At 36.0% G+C, this 13,231-nt stretch overlaps 1 protein-coding gene across 1 annotated transcript; it reads left to right on the top strand.

Annotated features, from left to right (window-relative positions):
* Nucleotides 1–1,422: 1,422 nt before the first annotated feature.
* Nucleotides 1,423–13,231, top strand: LOC110800542 (chromatin structure-remodeling complex protein BSH). The gene is made up of 10 exons (XM_022005860.2): nucleotides 1,423–1,644; nucleotides 1,768–1,856; nucleotides 4,350–4,444; nucleotides 6,125–6,196; nucleotides 6,283–6,330; nucleotides 6,429–6,512; nucleotides 11,509–11,547; nucleotides 11,635–11,717; nucleotides 11,811–11,873; nucleotides 12,836–13,231. Exons 1-10 carry the CDS (start codon nucleotides 1,595–1,597, stop codon nucleotides 12,933–12,935), a joined length of 723 nt encoding a protein of 240 aa, XP_021861552.1. The 5' UTR covers nucleotides 1,423–1,594; the 3' UTR covers nucleotides 12,936–13,231.

The raw sequence follows: 13,231 nt of genomic DNA, 5'->3' as shown, positions 1-13,231 counted from the left end.
ATAGATAATAATCAAAAGGTTGGATTAATGTTGAAAAATCACTCAAAAGTTGAATTATTAAAAGTAAATAATCCATAATCTAATTGATCACTATCTGGGGCTTCGCCCAAGAAACTAACTAGTTTCTGTTTAGAAGGTACCAATTTACAAAACCACCAATTCCTCCAAAAAAACTGGGAAATTTGCCAAAAACAACCTTTTAAAACCAATTTCTTGTGAAAAACAACCTTTTAAAACCAATTTCTTGTGAAAAACAACCTTTTAATTTTTTTTTTGCGAAAACAGACCTAAAAGTAAAAATAATTTGCGAGAGACAACCTTTTGGTGTTTTCAGGCGTTGACCATCGATTTTCCGGCTTGACTTTCCTTGTGCCGGTCACGTGCTCTTTTTTTTTCTTATTCACACCCTTTTCCCTCCTTTTACTCCCATATAAATGGAATTTATTTGGTTAAAACCTTTAAAAAAATAAAAACTGGAAAATGAAGTTCTTTGTACCGCCATTAATGAAGCTCAACAATCGTATTTGCTAATGACAAATTATTATCCATTAATTCCACCAAACATAAAACCTGAACTCAATACTTTCAACTTGGTTTCTCAAAAATAAAACCCAAAAATTGAGAAATTACCGGGCAATCTATCATTAATGGATAATAATTTGAGAAATTGAGAAATTTGGTGAAATATTAATATTCAAGTTGGCAAATTTGGAGAAATTACCGGGCAATTAATACTCGTTCATCTATTTCATCTCCATATCGACCCCAATTTGAGGGCAATGAAGGTGGGGGTGGTTGAGTAGCTTTATTTTTGTCTTTGCCGTCTTTAGTTGCTGCAGAATTTGAAGAGGAAGTTTTGGATTTTCTTGGTTGATGGTGTTGTGTGTTAGATCTCTTCGATTTTGCCATTGATTTTACATCCATTTTTCTTCACTCTTTTCTGAAAAACCCTAACTTTCCTACATTAAAATTAGGCAAAATTAATGAACAAAACTTCCCAAAAGTTAATGGTAGAGTGTCGAAAATCACTTAGTATAGAAGCAATCTACCAATTTTATGCAAATGATAAAGCAGGAAGAGAGGGGAAAAAAATTGGTCGGGGAAGAAGAACAGAGAAATCTAAAATTTGGGGGGTTTTTATTTGGCAAAAACTTTGGCTCCAAATGAGTTTAAGTGAGAAAAAGGGAAGGAAAGTGGGTGCAATAAGTAAAACCGGCCAAGTCAAACCGGAAAATCGATGGTCAACGCCTGAAAATACCAAAAGGTTGTCTCTCGCAAATTATTTTTACCTTTAAGTCTGTTTTCGTATTTTCTTTTAAAAAATTATTTTTCGCAAAAAAGTGATTTTAAAAAGTTGTTTTTGGCAAATTTGCCGGCTTAAATATTAATATTTCACCAAATTTCCGATTATAAACGAGTCAGAGTTAGTTAGGGTCGGTGGTTTCTAATCGTAAACCATTGAAGGAGGCTGATAAGAGTAAAACAACTTCCCTCCAAGTCTCTTGACCACTCTCTCCTAAATAGTCCGCTCAGTCCACTGCGCTGCAAGTTTGTGTATTACAAATTAAGCGCCAAACACAGCTCCAAACAAAGCATGAAGTCCCAACTTGCACCTGCATACCGCCATCCAGTTAAATTCAGGATGTACACCCTCTAAATTTATGTTCTTTCTATTGTTCTTGTATAAATTTTAATTTTAGTTATTTTATTTTGTGTTGCAGCAGCTAAAAGTTGAAATTTTTGTCACCCTTTTTGCATTGGTTACAGGCCAACTGCAGATAATCTGGTTCCAATTCGATTGGACATTGAAATTGATAGTCAGCGTTATAAAGATGCCTTTACTTGGAACCCTTCAGGTTTTTTTTGGCCCCCATTAAACAGTGCAACCAAGTAATTTTGATTCATTAATTTGCAGTAGTATGGAATTCTCCTTTCTTGAATTCAATTGCTTAATTCACTCTGAAACTTGTAATTTTTTTTTGTTAATTCTTTTTTCTGGGTTGAGGGAGGAGGGTGTTGGTAATTGGAGAAAAGTGGCTTATAGGTGGCTGGAAATGGTCATCACTTATACCTATCAAATGGGTCGGGTCGGGTTTGGTTGTAAAAAGTTAATTTAGGGTTCTGGTTAATTCGGATTGTTCACTTTCGGGTTCGGGTTTACAAATACTTGTTTATGACCGGAACTTTCGGGTTATCCAACGAGTTGAGAGATTTTAAAACGCGTACTATATTTTCATTAATTTGTGTAATAAATATACAAAATATGCGCACAAAATAACAATTTTTTATAGACAAGTTTATATTTAGTCAAATTCAACCATAAAGTGGTGTATAATTCAAATCAAAATGATATTACACTAAACAATAGTAACAACAACGTGTTTATTGTGCTTCAAATTTCTTATGGTCTCATTTATTACTGTAAATACAACAATTGGTCAGGTTTTGACCCACTACTTTTGGAGTTGTTCGAGTTCGGATAAAATCGGGTTATGGGTCACAAAATCTTGTTCAAGGCCCAGTATTTCGAGTCGGGTTGATTTTTGACAGGTCTACTTATCAGTCTCGATTTTTCGATTTTTGGATGAGCGGTACAAGTAGGTTTTAGAATTAAATTGTATGCTTTAGAGTTGGGACAGGGTTTGTTGGCTTACGGGTGATTGGAAGGGTTATTGATTTTGATGTGATCATTGTTTTTTTAACAGCAAGCCACATTTTTTTTAGGTAAGGAAAGCAATGAGAAAGGCAGTGATGCTATTAGTATGAGCCCTTTTAGGGGCGAAGAATATGAGCATTCAATCTCTTGTTATTATAGAGAGCAACCTGGAGAAGGAAAGGAGATAATTAGGATATCCCTTTGAGGAAAAAAATCTTACTAACAACAAAATAATGGTAAAAATGGGAAAGGAGAATATTAGAAGTCCACTAGGTAGCAACATTATCTTTTTTGTCTTTTTCAAATGTATATATATTGAGGGAGGTGGGGTATTTGTAATTGAAGATTCCAAAGGCCATTGGTGGTTTAGTGGCTGAGGGCGACCAGACAGAGTTTTAAATCCCGATATTATGAGCATAAGTAGGTTTCAGAAAGCCAGGTTTAAACTGTATGCTTGAGATGTAGGTGTGATCTATGCATTTCATACAACAAGCCGCATTTGAAAGTTAATAAAATCATTGAGATAGATAGACATGCTACTAGTATGAGCCCTTTTAGAGGTGAGGATGACGAGACCTTTAATCTCGTGGTATAGAGAATAGGTTGGAGAAAGAGGTAAGAGGTATAAGGATACCCATTTTGATGATGAAGAATGATAACATGGGAAAGGACAATATGTCAATATACATAGTCCAATAGGTAGCAAGGTGATCCAAAGAAGGGGAGGCTCATTTTGATAACGCGTTAATAAATTATGGCTTATCACATTAAGTGTTGTGATATTCTCCTGTTGAAGCTGTGATTTACATAAATAGTTAGCAAGTCACTGGAGATGTATAGGAGATAATTGAACTTGAATTTCCAATAATGTCATTGATAACATAAATAATGTAGATTTGAGTAAGACTACAAAACTTAGACTACTTGGGAAGAAATTATGTTTAAGGTCCAAACAAAATGACTAGGAAGTGTTGACAAGTTGAGATATGTCAAAGGAGACAGATTTATTTTTTTAAAGGATACAAATGGATTTTAATGTTGATTGGTTACTGATGTTTATGCTCCTTGCAACTTTAATACAAAAAGTGCACTTTTGGAGATGTTATCAACCTTCATTTGTTTGTAAATTTGTGTTCTGAAGATCATGTATAGAGACTTTGCTAGTACAAGAAAGAATATCAGACTATGAAAGAACGGTGCAGCTAGAAGAATCTTGGAAAAGTCTGCCAATGTTTAGACTTTCTAGTTGGCTCATATATGAAGATTGGATTCACGGTGTTCTTAGTATGTTTAAGCCATTGCAATAGTATTTTTATCTGTTGATCTATGTAGATGTAGACAACCTTTCCGCTTCTATTCTGAACCAGTATAATATTTATTAAAGATGGAGGGGGAGCAGGAGGAACCAAATAATTTTCTTTCATTTGTTTGACTCTTCACCCTTTTAAGGAAACCAACCATTGATCGTGCTTGATTGTTTTCATGTTGGATTTGTAGATCAAGCTCGCCTCAATGGCTCAATGTTTTCCTTGAGTGTAATCTTCTCCATTTTTGTGCACGTATTCACCATTTTCTATACTATTACATTTACTGTTACTTTCAGTTTGTGTGTGTTCTGTGTGTGTCTGTTTTGTCAAAGAGGGAGGTGTTTTTCAAAATTCTGTTCACCTCCACTTGCTGATTTGACTTGCAGACCCCGATTCAGAGGTGGCAGTGTTTGCCAAAAAGACAGTAAAGGACTTGAAGCTTCCTACTGGATTTATCACTCAGATTGCTCAATCCATTCAAGTGAGTGAAGTTTTACTGTATGCATAAACCATCTTTAAATTCTCTTTCCTTCGGACAATTAAAAGAGAACTTTAAAATTAATGAATAGATGATGCATCATGCTATAAGTATGAAAATTGCTTATTTCCATTCCTCATGTCTCAATCTGTTGCTTTAAGCCCTTTTAATAATACTTTGTGTATAATTTATCCTCCTCTTTTGTTACTCCATGACACTATTTTAAAGTTCATATGTAATAGTAGAGAAGTTTTAGACGGGCTATGAAATAGAAACTCATAAATTCTAACCACATTCATAAGCGAACAAAAGAAGGATGTACATTTTCCATGAATCATTGTAGGAGGAACAAAAGTTGCCAACTTCCTTGCTACGGTTGTGATCTCATGTAGTGGCATAAAGAAAGGGATGGGGACGAAATTAGCAAGTGGTGGTTTAGTGTAGTAGTCAAGGATATCTCTGCTTGGATAATGTCTGGATAACTAGAAGCGAGACAGTTAATAAGGGTGCATTATTTAAGCCATGAGAGAGAGCCTGTGGATCTGTTCGTGTTTGAGAGGAAAGAAATGGGTTGGAGGTGTAGGATTTAGCGCTCAAAGCTCATTGAATATAACCATAATTTTTAGATGTCCAGAAGAAAAAGAGTCCAGCAAATTGTTGTATATACGTTTAGATGTCCAGAAGAAAAAGCTCATTGAATATAACCATAATTTTTTACGTTTATTGTTGTATATACTTAAGGTAGGTAAGAAATACCCCTTCCATTCTCTATTAGTTGTTTCACTTACACTTTTGCCTACTCACGTATCCCACTTTGACCATATGTTATTTGCTTATTTATAAAAACAAATTTTATCATGTAAAATGTTACTGGGTTTAATGCAAAATTTCAAAATATCAACATTTGAATTTACTAGTACATAGTCAAAGATATTAATGGTCAAAATCGTGTGTTAGAAAATGTGAAAGTCAAAGTGGAACAACTATTAAAGAGCGGAGGAAGTATAACCATACATTTAAGCTGGCGTAGACCACATGGCATGGTGCGAGACTCACTATTCACATGGATCCTAAAACTCCCAATTAGGGTGAAACTTTTTCCATGCTCATTATCATAATCACTAAGACACTGTCAGTTGTTGATGAAGGAAAGCACCAAATGGTGTTCAACATATGCAAGTAAGCACCAAGGAGAATACAATCTGAGGGCATTTTGGCAATCACATTTAATATCTGAGTTATAGAGACATGGAACTATGTGATGATTTATTTATCAGGAAAGAGGGAACCTTTCTTTCTTCTAAGGCTTGGGTTGAAAACCTCGCAAAATGTGGTGTGTTTGATGGTATATGCCTACATCAGGGGAGCAAGGTTTTTATTAACGTTAACATCCTTTTACATATCCCCTCCATACTCGTGTTAAAGTTAATTTGTGTTGCATTTTATTTTGTACTGCAAGAAGAAATTTCAGTTTGAGATTTGGCAAATTTTTATGTTTCTTTTCTCTACTTCCCCCCGGAGGTGTGCCTTTTCTTTTCAAACTTGTATAGTCTTCACCCTTTTTTTTTAAAGGGAATCACAGCTTGCCATCATTCACCTACTGTGGGAAATGTGTTCTTTTAAAATTTTAACTAAAAAAACTTTACTATATTGTTCTTCTGTGCTGGCATTTGATCATTGCAGTCACAGCTGACTGAATTTCGGTCATATGAAGGCCAAGATATGATTGTTGGTGAGAAGATTGTCCCCATCAAGGTTTGATTTTCTAGTGGAAGCATCTGTAAATGTTGATGCAGTAGCTAATCCTTTTTTGTTACTGATTAGCTGTTACCATTTTGCAGCTAGATCTTCGAATAAATCAGACTCTTATCAGGGACCAGTTCTTGTGGGTAAGATGATATGAGATCTTCTGGCTGGTTATTGCTCTCTAACTGCTAGTTTTCTGTACTGAACCTCATATGGATATGGCATTCATTATCATCGCCAGGACTTGAACAATACAGAGAGTGATCCTGAGGACTTTGCCAAGACATTCTGTGCTGATATGGGTATTGAAGATCCTGAAGTTGGAGTAAGAGAATCAGAATAATCATCCTTTTTATTGCAACTTTACATTTCTCTGGCTTAATTTTCTGCAGTTATCTAAGAAAGGAAAACTATGAAATGGATGTCTGAGAGTATGAACTTCTTTAGGATCTGAATGTTCTACGATGGAAACAACATGAAAATGGAAAGTACTAGTAGTATAAATACATGGACATTTTAAAGGTACAAATAGAAAGCCAGTAATATAAGATTAAAGGCTCCGTTTGTTTCAACGGAAAACATCAAGGGAAATAGTTTTCCTTTGTTTGTTTCTTTACAAGAAAAATTATAAAGAAAAAGAACATACAAGTGGGAATGAGATGAGAGAAAAAAAATGTAAAAGATTAGAGTGGAAAATGTGGCATTTCTTTTTTTCAAAAGGAAAGTTAGTTTCCCTAGAGAAAGTTGTTTTACACCTTTTGAAAAATAGATCTTCACCCTTAACAAAACTGTTAGAATGTAAGTGTGAGTAATTGTGCCCCACGTCGGAAGATTAAGCAAAGAGCTTTTAATTTATAACCTAAGTGGGCTACTCCTCCTATTGCCAATTGGTTTTAGGATGGAACCTCACTTGGGTTATGTTAGTGGGCTTCTGTTTCCTACTTGATTCTCCTATATGTTATATATGAAATAACAAACCAGTATCATAAACTGGTATCACAGCTGGGCTTTCGGTCAGTTGGGCTCAATGTTACCTGGTTTGTGGTTCGCTTCGGTACGGGGCACGGGATCGCGGTTCGCGGGTAGCTGATTTTAGGTTCGCGAGTGGGGTATGGATTTTAGTTGTTATGTATTGCCCGTTGTAGGACTTTAAAGTATGAAGTGTAATATGCGATAAAAAATAAAAAATAATAATAGTAGTACTAAAATTGATACTAAGTATACATTGTGGATTTGTGGCGGCCACAATCTCTCATTGTAAAAAAATTATTTAGATTAAGTAACAAGGGAAAAATATTCCCTTTTTTAATAGAAGAATAGCAGTTGTACTTCCACCAAAAAAGAAGTCAAGCTGTACAGAGGACAAGAAAATAAAAGTACTGATCACGTGTATATTTTCACCTTCCTAAAACAAGCCAACAAGACAGAAAATGCATAGACCACCGGTTCTCTCATTGTCGCCGGCGGGTTCCATCAGCGGGGTGGTCGACAAAAATTACACCATCATATTCGGAATTTCGTTTCTAACAAAAGCCCCAACCTTTCAACAAGAAATTGGGTAATCTTCAACCCTAACAGATCTAGGGTTTGATCATCGGAAAAAAAAAATGAAATTTCTTCTCCCTCTTCCTAATTAACAAACCTAGGGTTTGGTTTGCGAAACATCGCGAATTGGATCGCCGACGAACCGCGAATCAGTACGGCGAACCGGTTCGAGATTCGCGGGGGTTAGCCGCGAACCAGGTAACGCTGGTTGGGCCATTGCACCATCTGTTAAACACCGTTGTATGTGGGCTTGTTCCAGTTATGGCCCGTCTATTGGTGTCTCCTGAGTTGCTAGGGCATGGGTGTTTTAGCCCGTTCTGTTCAAGGGGGAGTGACTTACACTTAGGACATGCTTGGATTGAGGGTAATGCATTAAGGGGACAATAAAAGTCAAACTAAAGAAAACTAAGGTAATTGAAGGTGATGATGAGGGGATGAAGTGGTGGGATAAGCTAGTGTTGACAAGAAGAAAATAAAAGGAAAGGAGGAACAAATACCCTCATTATGGGGGGAATAGTAACCCACCATCCCACTAGGGTGATTATTACCCTCATTTGGGGGGTAATAACTTCCCCCTTCCTTCCTTCCTTTCTCCTCACAACACCACCACTACCACAACTTCTCATCACAATACCACCACACTTCCCTCCTTGCAACCACCTCAATTAACCTTCATTGTCCTTTTATTAAGGTGGTTTGACTTTTATTACCCCCATAATCTATTACACCCAATCCAAGCATGCCCTTTAGGGGGGATTTGTTAGAATGTAAGTGTGAGTAATTGTGTCCCACATCGGAAGATCAAGCAAAGAGCTTCTTGTTTATAACCTAAGTGAGCTTCTAGTTTTAGGATGTAACCCCACTTGGGTTATGTTAGTGGGCTTCTATTTCCTCCTTAATTCCCCTATCTGCTTATAACAAAAACAAGCAAAGGAAATGGAAAAATCTCCGGGAAAGTATTTCCTATCAAAACAAATGGAGCCTAAATAGAAACTTTTTAATTTTCACCGCTTAGGACACAATGAATGGACACTAAAGCAAAGGAAAGAGTGGTAGGGTGAAAGACCATTTTTGACCACCTAAAAGCCTAAACTTGAAATAAACCGAGAGAAATTGTTGGTCAAATGTGTGTCTTGAAGACCATAAAAGGTCCAATGGGTCTCTTAATTTAGGACCTTACAAGCTCAAAGTAATGACCTCGTGGGATATGGCGCTCCAAAATCAGGGGACCAGATCCCACGTAAGGGAATTTAGGATGCTTGGTCAATGTGAAGTTGTATCATGCTATTGGACTTCATGATATTGAGCATGTGAGAAGGGAAATGTTTTGTATGCATTCATATCTGTTTGCACTATAGAGCTTTGTAGCATCTATGAGATTATATGGTGTCATAGAGGTTTTCTTTCTGGGAAATGGGACACTTGGTTCATGATGGTGTAATGCTGTAATAGGAAGCCTATCAGTATGGTTAGGGTTGGGCGAAAATAGATATATACTAGGAAACAATCATAACTGGTTGTGGGATGCCATGATACATAGCTTTCTAGTGACAGTGGTTGCAAAACCAGATGAGGAAAACTTCCAGAGAGTTAAGTTGGTAAAAGATCTTGTCAGGATCAACATTCATTGCACAATTGGCAGGACCCAGACGCATTATTAAGAGTGGAAAGGGAGGTTTGCACCCTCTCTTCCCCTATACCCCCCCCCCCCCCCCCTTCCCCAAACCACCACCACCAAAAGAAAACCGGTTTATGAGAATTTTTGCTTTGTGTTAGTTCATTATTTTTTAACGTATCATTACAAGGTCTTATAAACTATAAAGAACATGCGTAAGAAAGAGTAGTAGAAGGTGTAAAAAGTGGGGGGTTTTGTAAGAAAAAGAAAAATACTGCCGTAAGTGCCTAAGGGGGATTTGTGTAAGAAAAAAGTTTGCCAAAATAGGAATAGAAGAACCTTAAGAAACGGACGAAAATAAAAAGTGTAACCAACATTAAGGAACAGAGGTATTAATAATGTGTGAGCCCAGAACTCCAGAGAAGATTTTTGAAATCAAGTGTTATTGCAATTACATTAAGTTCACTTTACATCTAGTGTATGGGTTTCACAAATTAGATCAAATGTTCCCAGTATGTTGAATTAAGATATGCAATGCGAATTATCTTCTATATTAATTTCCAGAACACTTTGACAATACTATTTCAACTTTTCTTACCAGAAACTAACTATTCGCGTAATTATAATTATTTCAGTAGTTGTTAGCAGGTCCAGATGGGTAGTTTAATGTCGAGATGTAGCAAATTTCTAGCTTTGTGTCATCAGTTCTTAATTTTGGTTTATGTGACTATGTGAGCTAGGTTTCCTGTACTCAATGCAAATTTCTCTTGTTCCATATTTCATTGACAACAAAGATATTGTAAGCTTCCATATGTCATCTGTAAAGATATCCTAAATAATACCTTTAAGGGGAAAAAAAACACAAGAGTGAAAATAGGTTCTACTTACAAACTCTTGACCACAAAAGTAAAAACAAAATATAACAGAACAAACTAAAATATGCATGGAAGAAAAGTAGAAAACTACTACAACTAACCAAACTAAATTGAGCTTAAAATTAATATCAGATCAGAAAATTCCAAACAAATTTATATGGCTTAAAAACTCAAGTTAAAGTTGTAGCTGCTACACCACTTACACATGTATTCTTGGGCTAATTATTACAGGAAGAACCAAAAGGGTTGGTTTTATTATTTTAATAAAAAAGCTCAATCAAACATCCAAGATGTAATAATAGGGTGGAATGCTATATAAATGTTCTCTCTCTCTTTCCTGGTTTCCTTTTTCACAATCCCAAAATTTGTGTTTAATGACATCTACCATCAAATGATGACTTTCATGAGGTTGGGTACATAAGATTTTTGCCTCATATTTCTCTCTTGAAATTCTAACTTCCGCCAAAAAATTTAACAAAAGCACGTTTGATTTCATCAACCACGGCTTCCTTTTCCCCTTTCGTTTGGTTTTTTAATCAGTATGCATATAATGATGGTCTAATTGTTGTCAGTTGGACTATTCAATCTTGAGCCGTGTTATTTACAATGACCGGACAAAGTCATCATTAAAATGGGTCAATAACAACAGTAATTTAGCATGGTTGTTATTATATTGCCGTTGAAGGTGTAATTTCTAGTTGTGAACTAAGTAAAAACATAAATGGTGCTGTGGATGTAGCAAATATGCAAACGTGAAGATGAAACAGTAAACCAGTAACAATAGAATATGAAAAGGGATTATGGCATAACTTGTCTTTGATTGCTCTGAAGCTGACATGGATTGTTACAGATAGAGCAGTAATCCAGTAACAATAGAATATGAAAAGGGATTACAGCATAACATGTCTTTGATTTGTCTGAAGCTGGCACGTATTGTTACAGACGATGGTGGTCCTTAGGACTTGTGAATTTAAAGACTGCTATTATAACCTTAGTGAAAGCAAACCAAGAGAATACTTTGCTTATATAGACTTATTGAATATTTATTAGCTACCCAACATTGTTCGAGTTACACTTGACATTTGGAAAATGACGATTCCCCTTACTGGCTCTTTCTACCTGATACCAGGGTTAAAATAATTATGAAACCTACTGTACATTTGCAATGCTAACTTGGTGAGATATCTTATATTTTTACCCTTTGCTATTTTAGTTTCACTTGTTCTAGTCCTGTTCGAAATGTCATCATGTCTTAATATAAGTCACTGAGTTTATTTTTTTTGCAGCCTGCCATTGCTTTTGCCATAAGGGAGCAACTTTATGAGGTGCTAATATTGTCTGTAATCTCTAAACATGTTTATTATTGGTGCCTTTTTCCTTCATTTGCTGAGGGCATCAATCATGTCTTGCAGATTGCTGTGCAAAATGTAACCTCGGCAAAGGAGATAAAATTAAACAAGAAGGGTCGTCGTGGAATTGAGTACATACCTGTTAGGTATGATAAATGTATTCTTTTGTGAGATAACTGGTCCTTTTCCCATTTTGGGTAGCTTTACTTTCAACATTGACATGCACTTTTATTTTACAGTAAAGCTGGTGTCACTGCAGTGGATTTGGCCAAGTTGTTTGGCAGCAAATCAAGTGTCATTCGGTAAGATTTCGATATTGATTAATACAAGTATCTTTACGATTTACCCTTAAATGCTTAAGAAATATCTGTTTTTTCTGCTGGCTTGATTAATTTTACCTCCAGACTTGAATGGTAAATTAACTAGTGATACCATTCTATTGGCGGATATGTTGAGGTAAATATAGAAGTCACTCTATTCAGTCAGTGTGTTTCTAACAATGCTGACATGTGGTAAGCTTTGCCTGCCAGTGTATTTGTATCCTCTTGACATAGTATGCAAACAGATTTTTCTCCCTAATGGTAAACCTAATAATTCATGGGATTCGTACTGCTACCATAAACCAGTGTGTCTGTACAGCTGTTAGCTACTTCAGTTTCTATACAGAGAAAGAGGTTGATGGAGAGAAAAATTGAAGTAGCTAACTGATTTAGAGGAAACAGAAAGAGGTTGATGTCTGTATAGCTGTTAGCTACTTCAGTTTTAACAGAAAGAGGTACTTCATATTATTCCACCTTTTTTCTTATTTTGTGTGAAGCTGGCATTGATTCGATGATCCTTTAAAGATGTCAAAAGTCAATATTAAGAATGCAGATTTTTATTAGGCCTTTGTGGCAAATGAGCCCCATAACTTAGGTCTTGTGTGCAATCTAACCCCTTTACTTCCAATGGTAGCAAATCAGCCCCATACCTTCTATCATTAGGGCAATCAAACCCCGTATGACATTTTCTTGCCAAATTAAACCTGAAAACCGGTAATCTTTATGGGGCTTATTTGTTCTTCTCTTTCCTTCCCCGTTGATAACCCATGATACCCTAGCCTATTGTTTGTTCCCGACCCTCACTCTTAAGATGTCAGCTATCGCTGTTACAGTTCAATATTTGAGGGTTTTATTAGGGTCAGGGTCAGGACCTGCTTACACATTTTGCATTTAAAAAAAAGTAGACCCACTATTTTAACAGTTGAAGTTTTTGTGAAAATCAGGAAAAGGAAAGATTGGGATGTGTTTGAACCGATTGTTGATATCCTCTCAAATGAGGAAGTAGAGGCACTTGAAGCGAAAGAAGATAGGACCGCTCGTTGAGAAGATACGTCTTTGTAATTTTGGATGATTAGGGTTTCTTCATATCGTTCCTTTGCGACCGTCTGAAAATAACTACTAGCATTTGTAATAACTTTTTGGTTTATTAGGTGACATGAATTGCTGGTAATATGTGTTGGGTAATATTTAGTTTGGTATTGGTATTGGTATTGGTATTGGTATTGGTATCGGTATCGGTGTCGTTCTTGTTCTTGTTCTTGTTTTTATTAGCAGTGAGGATTATCGACTTCTTGTTGTAGTACTTGTTTTCCCTGAATGTGATCGTATTAGTTACATAA

The sequence above is a fragment of the Spinacia oleracea genome, chromosome 3 (assembly GCF_020520425.1).
Source record: "Spinacia oleracea cultivar Varoflay chromosome 3, BTI_SOV_V1, whole genome shotgun sequence".
NCBI lineage: Eukaryota > Viridiplantae > Streptophyta > Magnoliopsida > Caryophyllales > Amaranthaceae > Spinacia > Spinacia oleracea.
This window is presented reverse-complemented; position numbering and strand designations above follow the sequence as displayed.